The sequence below is a fragment of the Vulpes lagopus genome, chromosome 6 (genome assembly GCF_018345385.1).
Source record: "Vulpes lagopus strain Blue_001 chromosome 6, ASM1834538v1, whole genome shotgun sequence".
NCBI classification, from domain to species: domain Eukaryota; kingdom Metazoa; phylum Chordata; class Mammalia; order Carnivora; family Canidae; genus Vulpes; species Vulpes lagopus.
The window spans coordinates 69,645,838-69,672,511 of record NC_054829.1 but is presented as its reverse complement, the minus strand read 5'-3'; the positions used below and the strand labels follow the sequence as shown (position 1 = coordinate 69,672,511).

At 53.9% G+C, this 26,674-nt stretch overlaps 3 protein-coding genes and 1 long non-coding RNA gene across 10 annotated transcripts; 1 reads left to right on the top strand and 3 right to left on the bottom strand.

The window, feature by feature from the left end:
- Nucleotides 1-1,151: 1,151 nt before the first annotated feature.
- On the bottom strand, nt 1,152-6,056 carry LOC121492990. Its single transcript, XR_005988356.1, has 2 exons — nt 5,918-6,056; nt 1,152-1,362 (listed from the first exon to the last, which is right to left on the bottom strand). It is a non-coding gene; the product is annotated as an uncharacterized LOC121492990 (long non-coding RNA).
- On the top strand, nt 5,978-11,903 carry REC8 (REC8 meiotic recombination protein). 2 transcript variants are annotated; one of them, XM_041758389.1, is made up of 19 exons: nt 5,978-6,119; nt 6,219-6,287; nt 6,390-6,532; nt 6,618-6,693; nt 6,803-6,923; nt 7,919-8,003; nt 8,563-8,642; nt 8,864-8,996; nt 9,088-9,160; nt 9,243-9,328; nt 9,481-9,530; nt 9,871-10,014; nt 10,345-10,411; nt 10,534-10,667; nt 10,857-10,905; nt 11,160-11,226; nt 11,320-11,451; nt 11,521-11,627; nt 11,747-11,903. In XM_041758389.1, the coding sequence occupies exons 1-19, from the start codon at nt 6,064-6,066 to the stop codon at nt 11,836-11,838; spliced, it is 1,764 nt and encodes a 587-aa protein (XP_041614323.1). In that variant the 5' UTR covers nt 5,978-6,063; the 3' UTR covers nt 11,839-11,903. The 2 variants fall into 2 exon arrangements, with proteins under 2 accessions (XP_041614323.1, XP_041614324.1); XM_041758390.1 differs by lacking the exon at nt 6,219-6,287 and having other exon boundaries at nt 6,012-6,119.
- A 48-nt stretch (nt 11,904-11,951) lies between these two features.
- Nucleotides 11,952-21,040, bottom strand: IPO4 (importin 4). Of its 3 annotated transcripts, XM_041758382.1 has the most exons (30): nt 20,718-21,040; nt 20,548-20,634; nt 20,349-20,428; nt 20,227-20,268; nt 19,658-19,787; nt 19,377-19,556; nt 19,076-19,141; nt 18,870-18,971; nt 18,705-18,788; nt 18,086-18,250; nt 17,944-17,997; nt 17,689-17,798; nt 17,045-17,153; nt 16,753-16,882; nt 16,449-16,562; nt 16,232-16,345; nt 15,879-15,999; nt 15,600-15,711; nt 15,391-15,506; nt 15,202-15,279; nt 15,069-15,126; nt 14,863-14,968; nt 14,577-14,770; nt 14,399-14,443; nt 13,881-14,006; nt 13,564-13,772; nt 13,325-13,457; nt 13,131-13,235; nt 12,407-12,476; nt 11,952-12,309 (listed from the first exon to the last, which is right to left on the bottom strand). In XM_041758382.1, exons 1-30 carry the CDS (start codon nt 21,033-21,035, stop codon nt 12,179-12,181), a joined length of 3,489 nt encoding a protein of 1,162 aa, XP_041614316.1. In that variant the 5' UTR covers nt 21,036-21,040; the 3' UTR covers nt 11,952-12,178. The 3 variants fall into 3 exon arrangements, 2 of the variants coding, with proteins under 2 accessions (XP_041614316.1, XP_041614317.1); XM_041758383.1 differs by lacking the exons at nt 20,548-20,634; nt 20,718-21,040 and having other exon boundaries at nt 19,658-19,735; nt 20,349-20,405; XR_005988355.1 differs by lacking the exons at nt 11,952-12,309; nt 12,407-12,476; nt 13,131-13,235 and having other exon boundaries at nt 13,881-13,981.
- An 89-nt stretch (nt 21,041-21,129) lies between these two features.
- On the bottom strand, nt 21,130-26,500 carry TM9SF1 (transmembrane 9 superfamily member 1). 4 transcript variants are annotated; one of them, XM_041758388.1, is made up of 6 exons: nt 26,256-26,500; nt 25,618-25,994; nt 24,347-24,968; nt 23,514-23,699; nt 22,321-22,594; nt 21,130-21,784 (listed from the first exon to the last, which is right to left on the bottom strand). In XM_041758388.1, exons 2-6 carry the CDS (start codon nt 25,960-25,962, stop codon nt 21,391-21,393), a joined length of 1,821 nt encoding a protein of 606 aa, XP_041614322.1. In that variant the 5' UTR covers nt 25,963-25,994; nt 26,256-26,500; the 3' UTR covers nt 21,130-21,390. The 4 variants fall into 4 exon arrangements, with proteins under 4 accessions (XP_041614322.1, XP_041614319.1, XP_041614321.1 ...); XM_041758385.1 differs by having other exon boundaries at nt 25,618-25,979; XM_041758387.1 differs by having other exon boundaries at nt 26,293-26,500.
- Nucleotides 26,501-26,674: the final 174 nt, after the last annotated feature.

Sequence of the window (26,674 nt, the reverse complement as noted above, 5' to 3'; positions counted from 1 at the left end):
TGCCTCTCTCTCTCTCACTGTGTGCCTATCATAAATAAAAATTTTAAAAAAATATTTATTTACTTATTTTAGAGAGTGAGGGAGCGAGTATGTGTGGGAGGGGCAGAGGGAGTGGGAGAGACTCTCAAGCAGACACCTTACTGAGCACAGAGCTGACACGGGGCTCAATCCCAGGACCCTGAAATCACAATCTAAGCCAAAACCAGGAGTTGGATGTTTGACCAACCGTGCCACTCAGGCACCCCTCTTTGTGTCTGTTTTTATGGCAGTACCATACAGTTTTGATTACTACAGCTTTGTAATAGAACTTGAAGTCTGGATTATGATGCCTCCAGCTTTGCTTTTCTTTCTCAGGATTGCTTTGGCTATTTGAGGTTTTTTTGTGGTTGCATACAAATTTTAGGATTGTTTGTTCTAGTTTTTTGAAAAATATTGTTTTTCAAAGTTACTATTGCTAGGGATTCATGCTATTTTGACAGGGATTGCATTAAATCTGTAGATTGCTTTGGATAGTGTAGACACTTTGACAATATTTGTTCACTTCATGAGCACAGAATCTCTTTCCATTTCTTTGTGTCATATTCAATTTCTTTCATCAGTGTTTTATAGTTTTCAGAGTACAGATTTTTTACCTCTTTGGTTAGGTTCGTTCCTAGGTATTTTATTATTTTGGGTACAATTATAAATGGGATTGTTTTCTTCATTTCTCTTTCTGCTGCTTCATTATTAGTGTATAGAAATGCAATGGGATTTTTGTACATTGATTTTGTATCCTGTGACCTTACTGAATTCATTGATCAGTTCTAGTAGAAGTTTGGAGTTGGAGTTTTTAAGGTTTTCTATATATAGTATCATGTCATCTGCAAATAGTGAAAATTTTAATTCTTCCTTACCAATTTGGATGCCTTTTATACCTTTTTCTTATCTGATTGCTGTGACTAGGACTTCCAGTACTATGTTGAATAAAAGTGGTGAGAATGAACATCCTTACCTTTTCCTGACCTTAGGGGAAAAGCTTTCAGTTTTTCCCCATTGCGAATGGTGTCACCTGTAGGTCTTACATATATGGCCTTTATAATGTTGAGGTATGTTTCCTCTAAATCTACTTTGTTAAAGGTCTTTATCATGAATGAATGTTGTACTATGTCAAATGCTTTTTCTGCATTTATTGAAATGACCATATGTTTTTTATCCTTAACAATATGACATATCATGATTGATTTGCAAATATTGAACCACACTTGCAACCCAGGAATAAATCCTTCTTGATCATGACGAGTGATTTTTTTAGTGTATTATTTGATTCAGTTTGCTAATATCTTGTCGAGGGCTTTTGCATCTCTGTTCATCAGTATCACTGGCCTGAAAAAAAAAGAAGAATCACTGGCCTGTGGTTTCCTTTTTTTGTTTGTTTTTTGTATCAGGACAATGCAGACCTCATACAATAAATTTGGAAGCATTCTGTCATCTTTTTTTTTTTTTTTTTAAGATTCTATTTACTTATTCAACAGAGATAGACAACACAAGCAGAAGGAGAGGCAGAGGGAGAGGGAGAAGCAGGTTGAGCAGGGAGCCTGCCATAGGACTTGATCCCAGGACACTGGGATCATGACTTGAGATGAAGGCAGATATTTAACTGAGACATCCAGGTACTCCTTTTTTTTTTTGAACAATTTGAAAAGCATAGGTATTAACTCTTTTTAAAATATTTTGTTGAGGGATCTCTGGGTGGCGCAGTGGTTTGGCGCCTGTCTTTGTCCCAGGGCGCGATCCTGGAGACCCGGGATCGAATCCCACATCGGGCTCCCGGTGCATGGAGCCTGCTTCTCCCTCTGCCTATGTCTCTGCCTCTCTCTCTCACTGTGTGCCTATCATAAATAAAAAAAAAAAAAAGATAAAATTTAAATATTTTGTTGAATTCACCTGTGAAGCCATCCAGTCCTGGACTTTTTGTTTATTGACAGTTTTTTGATTAATGATTGAATTTCATTGCTGATAACTGGTCTGTTCAAATTTTCTATTTCCTTCTGACTCAGTTATGTTTCTAGGAATTTACTCATTTCTTCTAGGTTGTCCAATTTGTTAGCATATAAGTCTTCATAATATTCTTTTATGATCTTTTGTATTTCTGTGGTATTGGTTGTGATTTCTCCTCTTTCATTTCTGATTTTGAATGCTTTTATTTTTAGTCTAGCTTTTAACAGTTTATAAATTTTGTTGATCTTTTCAAAGAACCACCTCCTATTTTCATTGATCTATCCATTTTTAAATTTTTAAAAAAGATTTTATTCATTTATTCATGAGAGACACAGAGAGAGGCAGAGACATAAGCAGAAGGAGAAGCAGGGTCCCTGTGGGGAGCCCGATGTGGGACTAGATCCCAGGACCCTGGAATCAAGACTTGAGCCAAAGGCAGATGATCAACCACTGAGCCACCAAGACATCTCTCTGCTCTAATCTTTATTATTTCCTTACTTCTTTCCTTTTATTGGTTTTGGGTTTTGTTCTTCTTTTTCTAGCTCCTTTAGGTATAAGGTTTGAGATTTTTCTTGCTTTTTGAAGTAGGTCTGTATTACTATAAGTCTTGCTCTTAGAATTGCTTTTGTCGCATTTCAACAATTTTAGACTGTTGTGTTTTAATGTTAATCTGTCTGTATTTTTTCTTAAGATTTTTTATTTATTTATTCACGAGAGAGAGAGAGAGAGAGAGAGAGAGAGAGGCAGAGACACAGGCAAAGGGAGAAGCAGGCTCCATGCAGGGAGCCTGACGTGAGACTTGATCCCGGGTCTCCAGGATCAGGCCCTGGGCTGAAGGTGGCGCTAAACCAGTGAGCCACCCAGGCTGCCCGTGTCTGTATTTTTTGATATCCTTTTTGATTTCTTCATTGACCCATTCATTGCTTACTAGCATGTTATTCAATCTCCATGTATTTGTGATCTTTCCAGATTTTTTCTTATGGTTGATTTCTAGTTTGATAGTGTTGTGGTTAGAAATCAGTTACATGGCATGGCTTCGATGTTTAATTTGTTGAGACTTGTTTTGTGGCCTAATATGTAATCTATTCTGGAGAATGTTCCATGTGTGCTTGAAAAGAATGTATATTCTGCTGTTTTAGGATAGAATGTTCTGAATATATATGTTAAATCCATCTGGTCCAATGGGTCATTCAAAGCCACTGTCTCTTTACTTTCTGTTTAGATGACCTGTCCATTGATGTAAGCGAGGATTAAAGTCCCCTACTATTAAAATAAAAATAAAAATAAAGTCCCCTACTATTATTGTATTACTATTGATTACTTCCTTTATATGTTATTAACTGCTTCATGTATTTGGGTGCTTCCATGTTGGGTGCATAAGTATTTACAATTGTTTTATTTTCTGGTTGGATTGTTCCATTTATGATTATAGTGTCCTCTTCCATTTTTCTGCCATACCCCACATCCAATCCATCAGCAGATCCCCTTGTTCCTTCAGAATCTATCCAGAATCTGACCACTTTTCTCTGCTTTCACCACTAACACTTTGGAACAAGCTACTGTCATATCTCTTTCTCCTTCCTTCTACATCTTTTTTTCTCCCTCCACTATTGTCCACCTTTGCCTATTCTCAACACAGTAGAGATTGTCTTAACACATAAATCTCATGTCATTCCTCTGCTCAAAACCCTCCATTAGCTGTTGACTCCTACAGAGTAAAAGCCCAAATCCTTACAGTGGCCTCTGTGCTCCTTGTGATGTGACCCCTATCTTCCTCTCTAACATCACCCCTTGTCATTCTTGCTCCAGGCTCCTTGAACTTACCATATTTCTGTCTCAGGACCTTTGCAGTTGCTGGGGGATTTCATGTAAAATATCCTTCCTTCAGGAGGGTGCTTTTGCCTTCTCTCTTCAGAGAGGGCTTCCCTGAGCACCGTACGTAAACATGTAAACAGCAGCGCTCACTATTCTCTATTCTTCTACGCTGCCTCATCGTTCTCATAGTACTGGTCAGCACTTAACATATTTCTATTTGTCTACTTGCTTATCATCTCTCCTTCCTTAACCCATAAGAACAGGGACTTGGGGCATGCCGGGTGGCTCCACGGGTTTAGCACTGCCTTTGGCCCAGGGCGTGATCCTGGGGACCCGGGATCAAGTCCCACGTCGGGCTCCCTGCATGGAGCCTGCTTCTCCCTCTGCCTGTGTCTCTGCCTCTCTCTCTCTCTCTGTTTCTCATGAATAAATAAATAAAAATCTTAAAAAAAAAAAAAAAAAAAGAACAGGGACTTGTTGGTTCATTGCCCTATCCCCGGTGCCTAGAGGAGTACATGGCACATAGGCACATCATAAATACTTGCTGAACAGAGGGATGGATAAGTACATTACTCTATTTCTTATCTCCTACACTAGGTTCTAAGTACCTTAAGGGTGGATGCCCCCTTTGTCATCTTTGTGGCCCCATGTGAATTTATAAACATTGATATATGTACAGTGATTGAAACAATTTGTATTATTTAGAAACTAATTTAGCCAAGCACCATGGAATAGGTACTATAAACACTGGAACAGAGTTCCCAACCAGGCTGTCATTAAGAAGCTTTGTGATCTGGGAAAAACCATCATATGGGCCTGTTTTCTCACCTGTAAAATCAAGTCCTGTATAGCTTACAAGGACTAAATTTGGAAATCTGTCAGTTCTGACTTTCCGTGGTTGTAAATTTGGGGTATTTGACAAATGTTTACTGCCTAGGTTCCGGGAAGCAGTTGGAGAAAGAAAAAAAAAATCTCAAGCTTGTAGACTGAAGGAACAAAATAAAACAGGGTCAGCTCAGCCGTAGTAAGAGCAGAGTGTTACAGAGGCAGAAGCAAGCCCTGGGGTCAAGGCTGGGAGGGGCATCCTAGGCCAAAGTCGAGGCTGTACCAAGGCAGGAGGCAGGAGGCGCAGGGAGAAACAGTGGTTTGAGCCGAATGGCTTTTGTCTGCAGAGAGGTATGCCCCGCATCGCACAGAGGGGAGGTCTGTTTCAGCCAGAACAGTCAGAGCTGGAAAACAGCCGGGCAGGGCATGCCCATGATCTGACTTCCTCCCCATTGATCTTGGCGGCTTCAAGCCCACCCCACACCGTTTCCACCTGCCCAGGTGACCACAGGCCCGAGGCTGCGCGCAGAGGCGACCGATCCTGGATCTTCAGTGCTTGGTTGGGCCTGGGTGGGCTTCAGGGGAAAGGGCGAGGTCTGACCTCAGGTCAGGCGCCCAGAATGGGGCAGGGCAGTTGCCCCGGGCATGACCCGACCTTTTCTAGTAGTTGAAACGCCCTTGTTACCAAGCCGGCTGGGGCCGGATGGGGGGGCTGGGCCGTGCTCCTCGCTCATTGGTCAGCAGAGAAGTGCCACCGAGGAGCCCCTGTTACCAGAGGCGAGAACGAGAGTCCATTGGTCGGGACACCTCACAATGGCCCGCGGCACGTGGGCTCCTTCTGATTGGCTCGCTGCCCGCCCAGGAGCCGGGTTGCCGCGACGCCAAGTGGGCTGCTCGGCGTCCTGGAGCAGAGCGCCCCCAAGCCCATCCCTGCTCCCCATTGGCTGTTGTGGGGTCCGCCGCCATCTAATGACGAGGGAGGCGCCCGGCTCCCGAGCGCGCGCCCCCTGCGGCGGGATCTAGCCGCGCCGGGACTGCAGGTGCCCGAGCGGAGTGCAAGGCCCGGGAGCAAGGCCCGGGAGCGGGAGCCGGGAGCCCGCCCTCGGAGCCCGCCCTCGGGGAGCTCTGTACCTCCAACCCGGAACCCGACCCGGAAGGCCCCGTGAGTTCGAAGCAGCCACGCGGCGTGTGAGCCCACTCGGGGCGGCAGGAGGGGGCGTCCCCACCGGCCTGTGCGCAGTCCGCGCCTCGGTTTCCTCCTCGCCCTAATTGTTTACCCGCCGCACGTCGGTTCCTTTACCTGGCTCCTGGGGGCCACCCGGGGTGCCGCCTCTCCAAAGCCTTTGCCCCGACGCTGTAGGGAAGCCCAGTGCCACAAGGGATTCAGATCGAGATCGAGGTCCAGCGGAGGAGCGGTGGGGACGAGGGTGAAAGCCCGGTGGGACGATGTTCTACTATCCCAACGTGCTTCAGCGCCACACTGGCTGCTTCGCCACCATCTGGTAAGGGCCCAGCCGTGGGCGCCGGGAGGGGCACCCAGGGGCCCCAGCCAGCGCTGCCCCCGCCATCCACCCCGTCCCCTCCTCCGCCCCCGCCCCCAGGCTGGCGGCGACCCGCGGCAGCCGGTTGGTGAAGCGCGAGTATCTCAAGGTGAACGTGGTGAAGACCTGGTAAGGCCGGAGGAAGGGGAGGAGCGGCCTGGCCTGAGCGGGCGGGGCAGGGGAGGAGGGCGGGCCGTGGCGCAGCGTGACCAGGGCGCGTGGTCCCCGCAGTGAGGAAATCCTGGATTACGTGCTGGTACGAGTTCAGCCCCCGCAGCCTGGCCAGCCGCGGCCCCGCTTCTCCCTGTATCTGTCAGCCCAGCTGCAGATCGGCGTGATCCGGGTCTACTCTCAACAGTGCCAGTACCTCGTAGGTAAGGCTGGGAAGGCTCGGAGATGGGGCAGAGCCGAGTGGCCCTGGGCTAGGCATGCGCTCTACCTTGCCACCCCTGCCCACAGAGGACATCCAGCACATCCTGGAGCGCCTGCACCGTGCCCAGCTGCAGATCCGCATTGATATGGTGGACACTGACCTGTGAGTGCCCCGGGGGCCTGAAGCACTCAGCCGCCCGTGTGCGACCTCCCTGCTTGGAGTCAGCCCTCTGCCTCAGTGCTTGACAGCCCACATTTTCCCTCTCTCTCAGACCCAGCCTGCTGCTTCCTAACCACCTGGCCATGATGGAGACCCTGGAAGATGCTCCAGACCCCTTTTTTGGGTTGATGTCTGTGGATCCCACACTTCCCAGCCCATTCAGTATCCCTCAGGTAGGCCTCACCGATGAGTTGACAGTGCAGAAGGGGAGTGCTGTCCCTGTGCCAGTCTAACGCTGGGGGGCTGGCTGTCATGGTGGACCCCTCCCAACAAAGACGGCTCCACTCATCTATTCAAGGTCACCCTCCAGGCAACTCTTGTCTCAAGTACTCTCCACACAGTTCCCACTGCCAAGGCTCTACTGCAGCCCCTTATCATCTCTTAGCCCTGGGTTTCCTGTCCTTGTTCCTTGTCCACAACACCCTGACACCTCCACAGCTTAAGACAGCGCTACTTCCTTCTTTCAAAGATGCCTCCAGGGCACCCCGGGTAGCACAGCGGTTTAGCGCAGCCTTCAGCCCAGGGTGTGGTCCTGGAGACCCAGCTTCCTGTCCCACGTCAGGCTCCCTGCATGGAGCCTTCTTCTCCTTCTGCCTGTGTCTCTGCCTCTGTGTGTGTCTCTCATGAATAAATAAGTAAAATATTAAAAAAAAAAAAGTCGCCTCCAGCGGTTCCCCACTACAAGCGGCTCTCCACGCCTGTGCTGGTCACCCTCGTTCTGTATTAAGTCATATGTATCCGTATAGATATGTATCCGTACAGCCGACCTGGCTCCAATGTCACCCCTTTCTATGAGGCCTTCCCCCTGGCCAGGCCCACACATTGTTTTGGAAATGAGCACTTGGCTAGGGGCTTGTTTCACCCTTTGTGTGGACTCTTGCTGGGGTCCTATATGAACTGATCTTCCTCTTAGACTATAAGCTACTAAAGCTCAAATGTCTTTTCTGTTCCTCTATACCCCACAACACTTGACATGAGGATGCAGTGCTTCCTGCACAGAAAAACTGTTCTTAGGGGCAGGAACGGGAGGCAAGAGCAAATGGCGAGTGAGCTCAGGGCATGCTCATGTCACAAGGCTTAAACACGAAGCCTTAATCTATTGTCTGAATAAGGTGGTGGAAGTAGGAAAATGGGCTGAAGATGAACCTTTCCTTTTTCCTCCCCAAAGATTCGACACCTCCTAGAGGCTGCAACCCCAGAGAAAGTTCTTGAGGAGGCCCCTCCTGAAGTCCCCATGGAGCCTCTGAAGCCAGGTGAGCAGAGAGCACCTCCTTCCCAGGAGAGGCGTAGAAAGGCCCAGGAAGGGATCGCTGGGTGGCACAGCGGTTTGGCGCCTGCCTTTGGCCCAGGGCGCGATCCTGGAGACCCGGGATCGAATACCACATCGGGCTCCCGGTGCATGGAGCCTGCTTCTCCCTCCGCCTGTGTCTCTGCCTCTCTCTCTCTCTCTGTGACTATCATAAATAAATAAAAAATTAAAAAAAAAAAAAAAAAGAAAGGCCGAGGAACTGAAGAAATGACCATCTTTCAGCTTCTCTTAAGAGCCAGGCCCTGTGAGGGGCACTTTGTCACCTTATTTCTGCCTCACAAGAGTCCTGTGAGATCAGAATTCTTATCCCCATTTTACAGAGGAGGAAAATGAGGCCCGTAGTGGTTAAACAGCATAGGCAGGGGCAGATTGCCAGTGACCGGCCCAAACCTGACCAGAACCCAGGCTGACTTGATTCTAGAGTCCATGCTTCTGCCTTACCACACGGGTGTGGGAATCTGGAAGGAAGCAGAGGGCCTGGTGTGACTCTCCTGCCCCTCCAGACAGGATCCCGGTCACTGTGCTGTCTCCAGAGGCCATCACCCTCCAGGAGGCGGAGCCAATCCGCATGCTGCACATCGAGGTGAATTGTCCTGGGGCAACAGAGCCTCAGGCCTAAGGCCTGCCTCTGGAGGCTCAGCCCACCTTACCCGGCCCTGTCTGCCCCCCCCATCCCAGTCCTGCCTTCTTGTCTCCATTTCAGCAGGCCTCCTGCCACTCACCTCTCACACCCCATCTCCTAGAGCTAACTGCCTTTTCCAGAAATGGAATTGCATTCCCTCTCCTTACTCCTCTTCTCGACAGGGTGAACAGGACCTCCCAGAGATCAGCCGCCGAGACCTGGACCTGCTGATTGCCGAGGAAGACGAAGCTATCTTGTTAGAGGAGCGGCTAGGCAGGCCTCTCCGGCCTCGTAGGGCCCCTCCGCCAGTGGATGGTCAGCGCCCTGGCACGGGCAGGCCGGGCGGGGGCAGTAGTGCTCCCATGTCTGCTCTTCTGTGCTCTAAGCCCTGATTTTCTCTGTGCAGTGTCCAAGGAGGAGCCCCGGGCTCTTGAGGGGGAGGCCGAAGTACCCCCACTCTCACCTGCAGCTCTCACACTGTAAGGGCAACACCCCCTTGGGCCAGCTAGGGGGTCTGTGCTGAGAGGGCTGACCTCAGTTCTCTTGCCCGTTTCCCCTCAGGGTGGAAGGGGTTGCAGAGCCACTTCCCGTCCTGGTCCCGGAGGAGCTGAAGCCAGCAGGCTGGGAGCCTGAGGCCCTACCTACTGGTGAGTGCCCATCGTGCCTGGGGCCTTCCCCAGCTACTGCAGCCAAGGGCCCTGGATTCCATCTTGCCGAAGGGAGGCCTTCTTGCTTCTTGCCTGGGTGGCTGCCGGGGTGAAGGGGTGTGGCAGATCTGGGACCTAGAATGTTGTTGCAGAGGTGACCCCTCCTCTGGAGCTGCGTCTGCCAGCCCCCCTCAGCCCAGAGGTGAGTAGTGCCCTTCCAAGCTCTCTCCCCCTTTGCCCTACTCTCACAGCTCCCAGAGCTGCTCATCCCTACTCAGCTGCCCCAAGCCCTAGGCAACTGCTAGCCAACCTGGGTCTTTGTGCAAATGGTAAAAGGTGCCCCGGCCCACACTCCATTTTGTCCAGCCTGCACTTCCCAGGTGGGTCCCCTCCTGTGAGGTCAGAGCTGCACTTGAGGCCCTGCCCAAGCTCTTTTCCAGGGTGCCTGCGGAGCGGGTATGTGGGGCCTGTTTCATAGTCGGCCAAGGTGGTAGGAAAAGGAGTGATGGGTATCCTTGCCCCCACCTCCCCTCTCCACTCAGAGGCGGCCTCCAGTGCCCCCACGTCCTAGGATCCCACCCGCTCGTCGCCGCCGCCGCCAATTATTGTTCTGGGACAAGGAGACTCAGATCTCCCGGGAGAAATTCCAGGAACAACTGCAAACCAGAGCCCACTGCTGGGAGTGTGTAAGTGCAGCCCAGGTTCTGCAGGGGAGGGACGAAGGAAGGGAGGCAGGCAGGGAGGGCCTGGGGCCACATATACTGCGCCTTCTCATCTCTGAGGCTGCACTGGGATCCATCCTCAGAGAGCACATGTTACAGGTCTACACATGTTCCTTCAGTGACCCACATAGCCCATCCATGGGCACCAGTTAGCAGTGAGCAGGGCAGGCAGGGGCAGAAGCCTGACACTTGGAAGGTCAGAGGCCTTGGAACAATGAATTGCAAAGAAGTGGAGAAGGGGCAGGGAGGAGTGGCTCACTCCTGAGTTGGCTCTGCCCCACCTCCCCCTTACAGCCAAAGGTGCAGCCTCTGGAGAGGACCATCAGAAGCCCCACAGAGCTATTCCAAACCCCGACTCACTGTAAGGAATGGTGGGAGCTGGCATGTGTGTGTGTGGGGGGGAGTTGAACCCATATTCCTTGCTTGTTGTGTTCCTCATACCTCAGACCCCATCCCTGCTGCCCTCCCTCCCTTCCTCCCCAGCTGGCTGGCTGCCCCCAGAACTGCTGGCTCTCTGGACCCACTGTGCGCAGCCACCCCTCGGAGCACTCAGGCGAAGGCCACCTCCGGAGCCTGAGGAGGAAGAAAGGAGGATGGAAACCCCAAGTGATATCGAGGTAACTGCACGCCCTGAGGAGGGGTGCCCTCAGGGCCAGCCCCCTCTTGAGTTCCAGCAGGCTGACTTCTGGGCCCCTCCCACCCCCCAGGCCAGTGGCGCCAGGTCCTGTCCCCAAGTGCAAGCCTGCGTCACCCTGCCTGGGCGCTTCTGACACTTGAGGACTTAGTTCTCTTTCTCCCATCCCCAGGTCCTGAGAGAGGCCCAGGAGCCCAGTGGGCCCCTCATGCTGTCTTCAGGTAGGCACCTGGGGAAGGGAGGGGACCATCACCCCAGCCACTGTCCCAGGAAGCCGGTACCGGTACCGTAACTGCTGATGGTTTTTACTAGAGGAAGCATTGAACGTAAGGGGGCCTAGATCTCTTTAACAGTTTCTCCTACCTGTGTACTTTGAACAAGTCACTGCAATGGCATCTAATTCAACTGAGTGGCCTCAAGGTCCCTGACCACTCAGATCTCAGCAGACCCCCTTGGGATCTTACCTTCCCAACAGAGCTCTCTCTAGAAGCGGCTGAGGAAGAGAAGTCCCGTGCCAGCCTCATCCCCCCGGAAGAACGGTGGTAAGCCACCCACGCAGGTGACCTTGAGTATGGCCCTCGTCAGTGTCCCAGCCTGCCTCCCTCCTAGCTCCACTGACTCCTGTTTTCTCCCAGGGCCTGGGCTGAGGCAGAGCAGCCAGAGGCCCCGGTGTTGCCTGTGGTGCCTGAGGTCCCTGAAATGCCCGTGGAGTTGCCTTTGGAGCTGCCCCCGGAGCCCAAGTTGCTGTCGCTGGAGGCCGTGTACAGGTGATGGGGAAAGGTGCCTCGGGGTGGGCCCAGGCTGGGACTTCGGCTCATAGCTCTTGATCCCCCCAGGGCTGTAGCCCAGGAGCTGCAGGCCAACAGGGAGCCTGATTTCAGCAGCCTGCTGTCCCCCTTCAGCCCCCGCTGGATGGCCGCCCGGGTCTTTTACTTGCTTCTGGGTGAGTGTGTGCGTGTGTGTGCACATGGTGGGGGGAGGGAGGGAGGCAAGGACACACAGGCCAGAGGCCGCTACAGAGATTCCACCCCCTGACTGGGCCCATCCTCTTCTCTTGACCAGTGCTTGCAGCCCAACAGATCCTTCGTCTGGAGCAAGAGAAACCATACGGGCGCCTCCTGATCCGGCTGGGGCCTCGATTCCATTGTGGTTAGAACTAATTATAAAGCCACCGGGAAATTGGCTATATTAAACTACGTCTTCCTGCCTCTGTTCTCAACATGTAGCTAGCTCTATGCTTCCTGCTCTCGGAGCTACTGTTCAAGCAGAAACTGAACTGCCTTTATTAGGGAAGGATGGCAAGAATCCATTTGTATTGTCCGCGGCATAACAGATTGAACCCAGAGACACCCTCCTGAAGCAGCAAATCGGGGCTGAGATTCCAAGTGGGTGTGAGGCCCAGAATCTTTGGTAAGGCGTGAGCTGAAACTGGCCTGAGAGCCAGGCCCGGAGCCTGGCAGACTCGGTTCTCTCTGGCCTGGTTCAGCACCCAGTCTAGGTGAGGCCCAGGACAGCCTGGAGCTCCTGAGCTTTGTCACCAGGCAACGAGCCCAGTGCCAAGTGGAAGCTGTCAGTGTGCTGTCTGGCCAGGAACGTCAGGAGCAGCAGCAGTGCGGCCTTGGTGTCTGGTGGAGAGCGAAGAGGGAGAGATCCGGGGAGGACTGGCCCCCAGACCCCTAGCTGCCCCCCTCCCCCAGCCCTGCCCACGACCGCCACCCTCACCTGCGGGAATCTTGTTGTCAGCCAGAATGAGGCTGCAGATGCGCAGGAGTTCAGGAGCCACATCTACAACCTGTGGGGGTAGGGCAGGGGGGCTGACTCAGGTGCCAGCTCCCCTAGGTCCTGGGACCAGGGTTGAGGCAGGGCCTCCCACTGGGGGATACTTATAGCATGATATTGATTCACATCCAAGACAACTGAGAAAGCCGAGAAATACCCATGAAACGTGGGGGGATAATATTTTTTTTAAGGGGCCACATTGTGACCGAAGATAACTGTAGGTTAGACCCAAAGAAGCCCAGACACTCAGGGGAGGTCCACCATCACAAGTCTCTAGACACAGGACTGATGGAACCTGAGTCCAGACCTCGCTGGTTGGCACAGACAAATTTCATTCAGAAAGCAGAGCTGCTCTGATTGGAAGAGATGGGGGTAGCCCAGAGATACATATGCTCCATGGAACACAGTCTGAAGGAACCCCAGCGCAGGAAGAAGTCAGCCTAGGGAAGTTGTACCAGGGGGTGCAAATGGCCAGGGAGGATGGAGCCTCCCTGGGGAAAAACACTGTGAGGTGAGAAGAGGCTCCTCCCCTCCCATTTCAGCCCTGGCTGCTAACCCTGGCAGAGTAATGACAAAGTGTCTGAGGGCAGCTTAAACTTACTCCGCATCAACTACAAGGGAGGCCAACCCTACCTCTGGCTGGAGCGTCAAGCTCCCTCCCAGTTACCTGGTCAGGGCTGCTCTGATACAGGAAGCTGAAGAGGTGGCCTATAGTGACCCACTCCTCCAAGTCCTCCTTCAGTGGCAGGGCGTGCAGCAGGGCAGCCAGCACCTGGACACAGACATGCCTCAGGCCCCCTGTTCTGTAACCCTTGCACCCCCCTCAGTTTCCGTGCCCTGCTGGATGCCTGCAGCCCTCACCTGAGGCTCTGGTTTCCTGGTGGGACCGGCCATTAGCAGGCGGGCCAGCGCCCCACAGATGTTGTCACGGACCCGATCATGGCGCTCCCGTGCCAGGAGGGGCAACAGAAGCCCCAGCAGCTTGGGGAAGTATCTGGTTCCACAGTCAAGGAACAGGCCCATGGGCAGACATCTTCCATCCCCGAGCCCCAGAGATACTCCCAACCCCACCTGTGCCCCCTCCTGTAAGCCGAGGATACTCCTGAGCAGGGCGGCCGCCGTGCTCTGCCAGCACACCCAGCCCAAAGATGGCATTGCTCCGCACTTCGGGGTCTGCCTCCCGGGCAGTGCTCAATAGCACAGGGAGCAGCCGGGACACGAACTGGGCGGAGGCACCACCCAAGCCCTGAATGGACTCTGCCAGCGTCCCCACTGCGAAGGACTTCTCTGCCACCGTGCAGCCCTGTTTCTGGTGCGGGGAGGAGTGCAAGTCAGGCTGCGACTGGGAAAGAGTGGTGGGCTGGGCACAGGGTGCATGGGCCAAACAGGGTTTGAAGGCAGAGCGTAGAGCACTCACCGTCTTGCACAACAGCAATGGTAAGAAGCTGGCAAAGAAGGGGGCAAAGGTGTCTCCCCCCACGGCGGCTGCCAGGGCAGGGATGGCCTCTCCAGCATGCTCTAGCAACATGGCATCGTATTCAGCCTGTGGGCCAGGTCAGGGGCTAGAGCACCAGGGCTGGCTCTGCAATGGTGGCACCTTCCGGATGCTCTGCCGCTGCCACAGGTGGTCCCCAGGGGTTGCCCCTGGTTGACAGGACTGGCCCCTTCCAGGCTGGCCTTGTTTGAAGCACAGCTGCTTCTCCTGGTGCACCTACTCTCCCCGCTCTCAGTCCCAGCCACCCGGACCCCCACCTGCAGGAAGCCTCTCCTGAATCTCCGCTGCCTCAGCGGGAGCAGGGGTGCCTCATTTAGAGCCATTACCAACTTTTTAGCAGTTCTGGCTCCCCGAGGCCAAGGCCAGGTACCCTGTCCATCCCTGCCTTGGGGACACTACCCAGACAGCCTGGTCCCACAGTCTGGATTCGCAGCTCTCACCTGGTCCTCCTCCTCCTCCTCCTCGTCAGTGTCCTGACAGGCTGTCTGCAAGAAGGGTCCTTGGCTCAGCTTGGGCTCTCCTGCCCTTCTCATCTCTGAGAGGGGAGGAGGGGGAAGCTGGACCTTTAGCCTCTGACTGTCCCGCCTCCCTGCCCCGCAGCCTACCCACCCCACTCACCTTCCTCTGCAGCACAGCCCTGAGCATGCCACAGAGCTCAGCAAGGCGCCCAGGCGGCTGCAGTGCGAGGTGCCCACAGCCTCGCAGCACGCTAGTCAGCGCCTCCAGCACAGCCATCACCACCTGGCGCTCACGCTCCTCGCTCACCGCCTGTATATAGGACGGCAGCACCCGGGCCAGGGCAGCCTGCAGAGCTGGGGACATTATGGGCTGAGGCCCCGGTCAGGTCCTACCCCTATCCCACAGCCATCCCCCGTCTCCGGAGGCCCCAGCATCCCCTGCTCACCTGCAGCGTTGGGTTCGGAGGGGCAGCTCTGACAGGCCTTGTGCAGTGCGCAGCAGAACTGCCCTAGGGCCTCATACGCCGCCTTCCGCACATTCAGGTGAGGGCACTGTGGGTCGAGGAGGGGCAGGAAGGGCCTGCCTCATTCATGGCTAACACAGGGCCCCTTGCCCTTGGACCCCACCCACTCCGTCCACCAGCCCCCTCACCTCCAGCAGCTTGAATACTTCTTCAAAGACACTCTCCACGTATGGAAGAAAGGCCACACTGTGGACAGACACACAGCCATGCGGCAGGAGCTCCCAGATGGGGCTCCCGGGATCAGGAAGGGCCGAGGTTTACCTGGTATTCACAGAGATCTCCCCTAGAGCAGCACAGGCGTCTTCCTTCTCATCAAAGAAGGCATTTTCCACGCTGTACCTACAGTAGGGTGGAGAGGCCGCAGTGATTAGGCACCAGTGAGGGCAGGTCCGGCACAGGGCCCTCATCCAAAGCCAGCATTCCTCTGACAAGAAGGGCACCCCTCCGCACCCTGAGATCTCAGAGTCCTCCTCCTCTTCCTCATCCTTGTCCATGAGCTCCTCCTCTTTCTCCCCATCACTCTCATCATCAAATAGAAGGAAGGATCTGCTTCCATCGTACTGAGGCTGGGCAAAAGAGACATAGCAGGGACTCTGGCTCATTTGTCACCCCAGGGCAGCCCTTCCCCAACTGACCCAGCCCACCAGCTCCCAGCTCACCACAATGCCCTCAGTGGAACGTAGTGACAACAGCATGAGGGTGGTGATTTGTGGCAGGTGGGGTGCCAGGCCCTCACCCATGAGCCCTGATAAAGCTGCGAACAGGCTGTACCTGGTGGAGGCAGGTGAAGGCTGTACAGTCCCACCTGTCACAGCCAGACAGAACAGGGAACCCCGGGGACACCCATGTCCAGAAACAGAGGACTGGGTTCCGGGCTTAGGGCTGTGGATCCAGCAGGCAGGGGTAGGAGGCATGAGGCAGGGAAAGGGCTCACTCACGTGCAGCGCCGCAAGTCAGGGTCGTCTACCTGGTCACACAGGCCCAGCCCCAGCTGGCAGCACTCCTCAGCCAGGGGCCTCATGGGCTCTCCCACTGCTCGAGCCAGCACCCCCAGGGTCTCTGTGGAGGCAAGGGCTTGATTAGTACTGGGATGCAATGATGACAAGCCAGACGTGTGCAAGGCCAAGACCTGGGAGACTAAAGTCGGCAGCTCACGGGTGATTCAGGAATCCCACCTATTTCTTAGGTATCCTGGGAAGAAAAGATACTTGTGCCACCCTGGAGTAGATGTCCAGGAACGCCTTGGCCCTTCTCTGGCACCAGGCAGCGTGCCTAAGAGCCCCTTACTCACCCAGGCTCTGGATCTGCACAGGCTGCAGGTCCCCGTGGCCTGCCAACAGGAATTCCCGCAGGTGCTCCATGATGGTGGGGAAGTAGGGCAGTAGGGAGGCCTGGGCAGCTGTGGCTGTGGGACAGATAGAATCAGAGCTGGAGTGGGGATCAATGGGACCACCTGCCACAGGCTCTGGGCAAACCCCATACCCAGCCTCCTGCCTCCTGCTCCTCACCAATGGCCCCCAGGGCGCTCACGGCCAGCTCCTTGGCCCGGGGGCTGCTGGGATTCCTCAGAGGCTGTAACATACACTCCATCAACTCGGGAAGGTAGGGCTGCACTTTAGGACCTGTGGGAAAGGGCATTCCTCTAACACCTAGACGAGGTCTCCTACATTCTAAGCACCCCCTTGTGCCTTGGGCTGACCTCTACCATCCAGCCCAGGGTTCCTCTCCCTACCACAGACAGTGGTTCAAGGGGTTCCATGTCCCACCGCCTTCATCCAGAGCTCTAGCTCTGTCTCCTCCCTTGCAATCTACCTAGGTTCTCCACGAAATTCTCCAGGGCATAGCAGGCTTTTGCAAGGTGGTTTGTGTGCCCGGGAGGCACTGACTTCAAGTAGGCAAGGAGCAGGGGCATCACGTCCCCAGAATAGCTGCTGATATGGGGCTGAGGAGAGAAAGGAGGCTCTGAGTCAGCTGACCAGGGGTGGGCCCCGCTTAAGTGTTAGTGGTGGCAGGGCGAGCTAAAGAGAGGAGGCTGAGGGGAAGCTGGTCCTGGAGATGGGTGGGGACTCTGCCACAGTGGCCACCCACATTCAGCCTCACTGACCTGGAGGTTCTCTGAGAACTGGCCCAGGGCAAAGAGCGCAGCGTTGCGCACCACTTGTGATGGGTCCTCCAGGCCTTTGCACACGATCTGCAGCAGCGGGGGCAGCAGTCTGGGTGGGGTGGAACAAGAGGATGCAGTCTGAGGGATAGGGCCAGAAAGCCTGAGGCTAAGCCCTCCTCATTTCCCCGGGGGAAACCAAGGCTTTCTCCGTCACCAATCAGTAGGCACCACCCGCTGGTCCCTATAGCTGAGGTGCCTATTTATTTATTTATTTATTTTTATTTTTTTATTTTTTTAAGATTTTATTTATTTATTCTTGAGAGATAGAAGGAGAGACAGAGGCAGAGACACAGGCAGAGGGAGAAGCAGGCTCCATGCACCGGGAGCCCGACGTGGGATTCGATCCCGGGTCTCCAGGATCGCGCCCTGGGCCAAAGGCAGGCGCCAAACCACTGCGCCACCCAGGGATCCCAGCCACCCAGGGATCCCTGAGGTGCCTATTTAAATTATCTTTCAAACCAAGGCACTTGAGACTGAGGGGAAACGCTTCTGATAATTAAGTTCCAACAAGACCAGAACCACCATGGACCATGTGGTAGTACTCCCCACAGCCTGCTCTCAATCCAGGGCAAAGGAAGAGGCACCTCTGTCTGATGTGGTCACCAGCTCCATCGGAGAGTACAGCCAGCACCAGGAGCCCAGCCTTGCGCTGGTATGGTCTCTCACTCCGCAAGGCTTCTTCCAGCATGGGCATCTAGGGGAATGGTACTCTCCTGAAACCCTGCTGCAGGTCTGCCCAGCCCCGTGGCAGCTGGCCCTCCACATCTGCCAGGGCCCAAACATCTTGAGTGTCAGGAGACTTGGGGAGAAGGGCACCATAAGGACAGGGCCACACTTACCAGCAAGGGACAGAGCTTCTCAGGGGGCAAATGTAGTGCCAGCATGTCCACGACCTGAAAAAAGACAGGAAGACTTTGCAGGACTCCACCTCTGCCCTACAGCTACCTAACGCCCTGTCCCTACCCATGTCCCATATCTCACCTGTACAGCAAAGTGCTTGGGAGTCTCTCCCACCAGCCCAATCTCCAGCTCTTCCTCTTCTGAATCCTGGTCCTCAGGATCCAGCTGGCCCAGGGCAGGCTCGGCAGCCATAATGGGGAAAAGTGTGTGTAGCAAGGGTGGCAGGAGACGATTCTTTAGTAAGGCCTTGAGAGGGAAAGGGGAACGGTGTCCCTGAGAATCTGCTCCTGAGATGGAGTCACATTAAAAACTCTAACCTTCAGCTCCTGGGAGGCTCAGTAGGTTAAGCATCCAACTTGTGATTTTGCTCAGGTCATAATCTCAAGGTTGTGAGATTGAGCTCTTCCTTGGGCTTCATGCCCAGCATAGAGTCTACTTGAGATTCTCTCTCCCACTTTCTCTGACCCTTCCCCTGCTAGTGTGCAAATGGCTCTCTCTCTAAAGTAAATAAATCTTAAAAAAGAAAACAGCCTCCTATGCCACAAAGGGTCCAAGCAGGAAGATTCCCAAACTCCCAGCCAGGAGTTTTGCCAGATCAAGTTTTGAATACTTAAGCATACCCCTGAGATGAATAGAAAGCCAAGGAGCAAGGCAAAGGGTAGAAACAGGTGTGTGGTAATGTATATCAGAGAGTACTTACCTTGCTCTTGACTTTAACCAAGAAAGTGAGGCAGCAGAGAATACGTACGCGTATTGCATCACCCAAAGCCACATTTCTAGCCACCTGCCCAGAGACGAACTTGAATCAGAGAGAAGCAAGGAAATTCCCAGCAAGCAGCAGAGGTGGTGCTCATCCCTGGCTCACCTCCAGGCAGAATGTGAGGACCTCAGAGAGGTGGGAGGTGATGATGGGCACCTCGGATTCCAGCAATTCATCCAGGGCCTCCACAGCCTCACAGGCCTTTGCCTGCCAGACAGACAAATTATAGGATTACCATGCTCTTTTTTAGTGGACCAGCCGTGTGCTCCTATACTCTCCTTCCAACAGAGCTCTTGCTTAAATGTTCTCACCTCATCTATAGGGATCAGAGTCTGCATAGCCACAATGAGCTTGGGCACCAACATCCGTGCGAGAGGCTAGAGGACAGAAAGCAGAACGCATGCTCATTCATCTCAGGCCCCTAAAGCTGGCAGCTTCCTCAAAGCCTGGACACAGGAGGAGCCCAGGTACAGCCACCCACAGTATCCCTTCTCAACTGTTAGGGAGGACAAATGGCAAAGAAAGAATCTCAAGTAGCTCTATATCCTGCAAGGGTGAGGACATGGAAGCCCAAGGCCAGAGAACCAGGGAAGGTGAGGACCCACATCTCACCACATCATCAGTGCCCAGGTAAGGGGCCATGGTGGTCAGAGTGCGCAGGGAGTAGAAGAGGAGCCCAGGAGAGCCCACCTCACCAAGGGTCTCATTCAGAAGCCGAAGGAGCTCCCGGTGGTGGGGTTGGAAGGCCTCAGGTCGGGAGGACACCACCACACTTAGCAGCAAAAGCCCCATCTGTCCAGGTATAGGGGATGAGAGAAAAAAAGTTTATATGGTCTATCCAGTCTCTCAGTTCCTCCTTCCCTCCCTCCCAGCCACCAACCATGTGCTCATACCTCTCTCTCCGGGATGTGGGTGCTGTGGGTACTGTGCTGAAGAAGTTGCATGAGCTGAGGCCAGGCTTCCAGGCCTTCCTTTCGAAAAATGGTGGCTGAGAGCTGGGCGAGGCTAAGGCTCACAGAGTGCCTGCAAATAGGAGAGATTCCCCCCCACCCTCAATCACCCTCCAATACCCTCCCCAACACACACTGGACCTGTCTCCATGGGGTGGCCAGGGCAGAAACCTCCAAGTGTGGGCAGAGGGTCTTTGCCAAGTTGGGACACATAAGACGATGGCTCATGGGGAGACCAGCAGCAAGGTGGGTATGTAATCTGGTGAGCCTAGTCTCACACTGACTTTCAGTTACATTTTTCTGATTCAGGTTTGGGAGACCACCGTGGCCCATTCTCATGAAATTTACTCTTCAACACAATCTTAGAATCCTTGCTCCACTCTCCGTCTAGAACTGAAATCTTCTCCCCTCCCCAGGCCCTGCCTGGAGCTGAAACGCAAGGCGGAAACCCATAGCGGTCTCAGCCTGGAGTCAGTCAGGATCCCAAGAAGAGGCAGGTAGGCACTACTTACTCAGTCTCCCTCTGAAGGGCGGTCAGGACTAGGGACTTGAGGCTGGAACACAGGTGGCAGGTGTGGGTACTTGGGCCGCCCAGCGGCCGCCCCGCCCCGGCCCCGCCCCCGGCCCCGCCCACCTCTCCCGATGCTCGGCCGCCAGCCGTCGCCAGCGGGTGCTCAGTCGTCTGCGGGTCAGCACAGCCGCGAACTGGCGGATCTGAGGCGAAGAAGCACGCCTGTGAGGGTCCGGCAGGAAGGTGCCGAGCAGGGGGCAAGCCGGGGCTTGACCGGTGGCGTACTATGGGGACGCCTGGCGGGGAGGGGCAGGAGCCTCACCTGAGGGTCGGCCGCCGAGGCGAGCAGGTCGCAGAGGGCGGGCAGGGCGGCCGGGTCCCGAAGAGCGGTCTGGAGCTGCTCGGTGGCCTGGGGGAGATGTCCGGGGGTCAGAGTCGGGCCTTTCCCACCGCCTCCCACTCGCCCCGGCCGGGCCCCCGCCTGTCCCGTACCCGGCGGATGCGCTCGGTGTCCGGCAGCAGCAGCTCCCGCAGGAGCTGCTCCAGGCCGGCAGGCTCCATGGCAGCAGTCGAGCCGCCGCTCCTGGGCCGGGAGGGGGGAGGGACTGCACGTGGAGGCCCTGAAACCCACTTCCGGCGGAAAAGGCGTTGCTCTGGGCCCCTCCCGTCGCCAGGGTGATTCAACTCGTTTCCCACTCGGAGCTCCGGCCTCGCCACTTCCGCCGGCTGCGCCGCGGACACAGGCCCTGGCAGTGCAGGTTCCCCCAGCGGAGAGTCCCAAGCGCCGCGGAGAACTCGCGTTCCGTGCATTCCGCGGCCGACCTGGCTTTCAGTACGGAACAGTGCCCTTAACGGCAGGCCTCGAATTCCTATATCCAGACCAAACCCTCCAACTACAGGACCCTTTTTCTTAATAAATTTTATTTTGATAATTGTAAAAAGAAAGATCAGGACCAAGACTAAAGGCAACTTAAAAAGTTCAAATATATACTCCTTATATAATAGAGATTTGTAATTCCAGGCCCTCCCGGGGAAAGGGAGGCCCAAAGGGCAAAGGGGAAGGCAGCAATGCCATCACACAATTCAGCCACTCAATCAGAAGAGATCAATGGGCCCCTGGACGTGAAGAATGGGAGAGAAGTGCAACAGTTTTGCCACCCAAAACTCAGTCCATCTTGAGGTTGACATAGATATAACGGATGAACTTTAGGGAAGAAAAAAAGGAGATGGTGCCTAGCATGAGGAAGAAGACATAACCAGTGAGTAAGGAGTAACCAAAAAACTCTACTGTCTGTACTGCCCCTGACATGTTGGAGCGCCGGGCATAGTAGAAAACTGAGTAGAGGAAGATGAAGAGCCCAGTGGAGCCAACGCTCAGCACAGATCGCCACCACCAGCGGTAATCCTCCCCAGACAACTGGAAGTAGGTGAGTGCAATGGAGATGCAAGCCCCCACGCTCAGCAGGATGGCGAAGACAAAGAAGAGGATGCCATACAAAGTGTACTGTTCCCGACCCCATACTGTGGCAAAGATGTAGTACAGCTCCACAGAGATGGCACTGTGAAGAGAAGAGACAATACACAGCATTAAAGGGCTGTGTGCTGCCAGCACAGTTACCGGGGCACTGTGGAAAAGTGGGTCCACTCCACTCCCTGCCCTGGAGTTCCTGGCTTGCTGGGGACTCCTCCACCCATGACTAGCTGTGTTCATCTCAAGAATATCTTCCCTAATCTGTTGAGAGCAAGGATCTTGTCCGTTTTATTTTCTGCTGTATTATTCGCCTGGCACTAAAGGTACTCAACAAATTGAATGAGCAATCATATGGGCTTCAAGCCCCACATGGTGCTTGTGGACACTAATGTCAGAAACCAGAAAGGTGGTAGAAGGAGCAAAGTCTCTGGAGAGCTTTCTAAGTGAGACAGCCTCTTCTGTTTGAACTAATTCAAGCTGAGTCCTGCTTGGAGCAAGGAGGACCCATTTAATGATCTCTAAATGGTACAGCTGAACCAGGGATTATCACTCTTATTGGGTTAGGATACTGGGGAAAGAAAAGCCAGGAACCTAAGTGATGGCCATGGCCTAAAGGGAGGATACCTGAAAGGCAGGAAGCCTCCAACAGTCATGTGGATGAGCGTAGACTTGTACCAGGGCTGGGGTGGGATTTCCCGGGCGATGTTCTTGGTGCGACAAGGTGCATCAAAGGGGCTAGCATTGTTCTTCCCGAAGATGCCTCCAATGACAGTGAGGGGAAAGCCCACCAGCAGCCAAACCGTCAGAAGCAGCAGGATGGTGGTGGCTGGCAGAGCCTGTGTCGAACCATTAGCCCAATGCACCGAGTTCACCACACTCCACGTCAGGAAGAAAGGCACTGCAGGGACGGGCCCCCAGAAGGTGGGTCAGCAGGAGCTACATCCCCTGGGGCTACCCACTCAGATTAGACCTAACAGGAGATGGGTGAAGCATCCTGTTCCCAGGCAGACCTCACCCTTCCACACCTTGTTTCCTGTTCCTTATCTTACCAGCATCCCCTCTCCCATCTGTTATCATTAAGGATCAAGGCAGCTGTTACATGATGATCTAAGAGTAACACAATCCACCTGCCTCCAAGGGCCTATCCTGCTGTGGCATCAGTGATTCCTAGAATGAGACGTTCCTTTGGATTAAGGCCTTGCTTTCAGAAAGCCCTGGCTCAAACATAAATGTGATGGGATATATATCAGACAGTTAGGATTGGGAACACAAAAAGCTTCAGAATGCACATTATTACTGCCTTTGAGAAGACAACCTGGCTTGTAAGGCTACAATCGGGTAGCCACCTCCAAATAAAGTTTTTTTTTAAAGAGGGAGTATCACAAAGTTAAGTTCCAGAAGAAGTATTATTTCACTCTTAATAATGGTCAAGAACACAGGTTCTCGGGACAGACTGGGTCTGAAACTTGCTTCACTCCCTTTTAGGAGAGTAATCTCAGGCAAATCACTTAACCAGCATGAAGTTCAATTTCCTCATCTGTAAAATGGGGACAATATTGCCTACCACACAGGGTTACTGTGGGGATTAAATGAGATAAAGCTACGTTGGATGCTTACCATGCTAGAACATTTTAAGGACTTAATTTGTGACTATGCAAAAGGAATGCATTCTTGTCTTTTGCATGGTTTTCTTGTTTCTTTTGCCCATTTTTATTCCCTTAAAGCCTTACTCTAACTTTGTCCCAGGTTCCACAATGTATTCTAAGCTTCTCAGTCGGCCCACCAGGCCAGCCCACCAGGGAAAGGGCAGTCCTCACCAGAGAAGAGGCTGGTGGTGAGAATGATGTTCCACACCCAACGCTCGCCTCCAATCTGCCGGTAGAAGTGGCTGGACACGTAGCCAGAGATGCAGCAGGTCAGGGCATACAACAAGATGGCTGCCGAGTTAATGGCCCCATGACGGTGCACATTGAACATGCCCAGCAGCGCCATGACAATAATGCCTGCAGGGTGGTAGTGGAAAGCCTGTGTCAGGTCTCACCTGTCGTTTTTCTGGCAACTTCAGAGGAATCAGACCCTTTCGCCCAGACCTAAAGTCTCCAGGAAGACAGTATAGTATCCCCTAATTCTGTTGTTTGGCAAACCCACAATGGAATACACACATCTGGGCAGCCCAGGTGGTTCAGCGGTTTAGCGCCACCTTCAGCCAAGGGCATGATCCTGGAGACCTGGGATTGAGTCCCACATTAGGCTCCCTGTGTGGGGCCTGGTTCTCCCTCTGCCTGTGTCTCTGCCTCTCTCTCTCTCTCTCTCTCTCCGTCTCTCTCATGAATAAATAAAATAAGATAAAAAAGGAATATACACACCCTTTTTTTTTTCTTCCAATTTGCTTTCACACCTAGCATGGAGCCTGAAGCAGGGCTTGAACTCACGACCCTGAGATCAAGGCCTGAGCTGAAATCGAGTTGGACACTGAACCGACTGAGCCACCCAGGTGATCCTGTACACATCCTGTCGGACCCTGCCACACCACCCCTTAGGTATGCCCCTCACCTTGGACAGAAGAGAAGATCTGTAGATCTTTCCAGAACAAACCACCTCCTTAGTTCTACCCCTTGAGAGAAATCCCTGATTAATTTTATCACCTCACCAGTGCCAAGGGCCAGGAACTGGGCACCCACACCAAGCACAGCACAGAGCAGACCACGGTATGGAGGGAATCGGAAGACATCTGTGTGGATAATTTTCCAGCCATTGTCACCTTGGTCAAAATCATCACCAGAACCTGCAGATGTAGTCTCCTCATCCAAGTTGTATCGAGCCAGGTCGTTTCGAAGCACACGCATAAGAATGACAGCCACAAAACCCACCAGTAAAAACACAAGCACCATGGAATTGATGATGGACAACCAATGGATTTCCAGTGTTCTGGGAAAGAAACCACCATCATCACCACGGCGCCTGTCACTCCGACGCTCCACTGAAGTCTCAGACCAGCGCACACTGTAGGTGTGGGTGAGGCCTAAGAACTCATCAGGTCGCAACCCATCTAAGCTATGGGGCTTGACATCCCTCACAGAAACGTTGGCAAATATAATTCGATCTCCATGGAATTCTAGGTGGAAGTCCAAATGGGTCCAGAGCCCTATCTTGTGGCTGTGAGGCAGGAAGCCACTCTCCTCCATGTAGCCCACAAAGCCACGGATTGGCAAGTCGTCCACTACAAATTCAAAGTAGTAGAGTTCCTCAATGGCCTGGCGCAGTTGTTCCACCTACAAAGAGCAAGTCAGGAGTCAGACAAAGCCTCCTAGCCATAGGGTTAGAGAAAGATTTCACTACTGACATTTTGGGCCAGATAATTCTTTACTGTGGGGAGCTGTCCTGTGCGTTGTAATATGCACCATCCCTGGTTTCTTCCCACTAGATGTCAATAGCAGCCCCTTACCCCCACCCCCCGTGGTAACAATCAAAATGAGCTCCACACATCGCCAAATGTCCGGGCAAAAGATGTAGAAAAAGGAGAAAGGCAAGGTGTAAGGAGGTCTGGGTAGACTAAAGAGTAAGTGCCCTAAGAGTGTAAAGGAGCTAGTTAAGAAAGCCAAGAGGTAGGTATGGAAGGAAGCAACTATGCAGGAGTGACAGCTGGACCTTGTTACCAACAGAGCAGCTTGGAGTCAGGAGCCCTGGGCTCGAGTATCACTTCTCCAATTCAATATCCATGTGTCTTGGAAGTCACTTTTGAGCAAGTATGTTTCTTCCTCAACTGAATGCAAATAATATCACCTGTCCTGCCTACCAGTGGGGTTGTAGAAATCAAGTCAGCCCATTTCCATAGAGGTGCTCTAAAACCATAAATTGTAAGGCACGGTTATTAGTTCCTGGGAGGTAGAGCTAAGTGCTCGCCAATGTGGAGTGGCTAACCTGTGCAGAACTGAGCTGCATGTGGCACAGAATTCTTTTCTCCACATTCTCCCGAAAGCGGATCTCGTACAGAGATTCGGCCATTCGGTCCCCATCCAGCACTTCACCCAGGCTAAGGCTTTTGTGACGGATCTTCTCAGGGCAGCAGACCGGAAGCTGATAGTAGTGGTAAGTCTCCTGAGGGTTGTGGTAGGGTCCCACTTTATTGACATAGAGAATGACGGGGTCACCGGTCTTGTAGTGTGTCACACCTTCCACCCGCGGCTCCTGGCCTCTGCCCAGCAGCAGTATCAGGAATGGCAGCCACTGGCAGCTCCAACTCCGCGGGGGCCCTAGGACTGTCATCCTTAAGGCGGTGGAACCTGTTTGGGGGAATCCTGCAGTTATGAAAACCAGGGATCAATTCCGGACGCCCCAGGTCAGGTCCTTCGAAACGAAGTCCCAGGGCTCCAATTTCTCCCCTTGGCCTCTACAACCCTCCCTCGAGAGGCGCCTCCGCCGACCCCCACACACTGCTGTCTCTCCGTGCTCCGCTGCTCTCATCCTGTCGATCTGGGGTCCCCGTCCAGCAGCCCGCCTGCCCGGGACCTCCCGCGCGCCCCAGCCTGTTTCCATGGCAACGCCACGCGGCCTCGCACCTCGGGCACCTTCCCGCGGCACCCCCGGGGTCCTCACCGCACGGGTAGGGCTGGCCTCCGCGGCCCGTAGCTGCCCTTGGGCTCCTACCCGGGTCTCCCCGAGAGCGGCGCGCTAGCTGCGGCCGGGAGAGGACCTGACGACCGCCCGCCCCGGGGTTGGCCGCCGCAGTGCCTGTTCGCAGCGGCGGGAGCCACACCACGCGGGACACCACACCCGGCCCAGGAAGCGCTCGCGGACGAGCCTTCTCCCCCGGGAGCCCGGCCCAGCTCTGGAGAGCCCCCAAGGCTCGGCTAGCCCGCCCCGCGGCGGGGGACCCTCCCGGCGATCTGCAGAGCGACCCAGGACACGTCAGTCTTACCACTTCCGCCTCACCGGGAGGGGTCCTCGGCCCCGCGGGAAGCTCCTCTCCCGGAGCCTA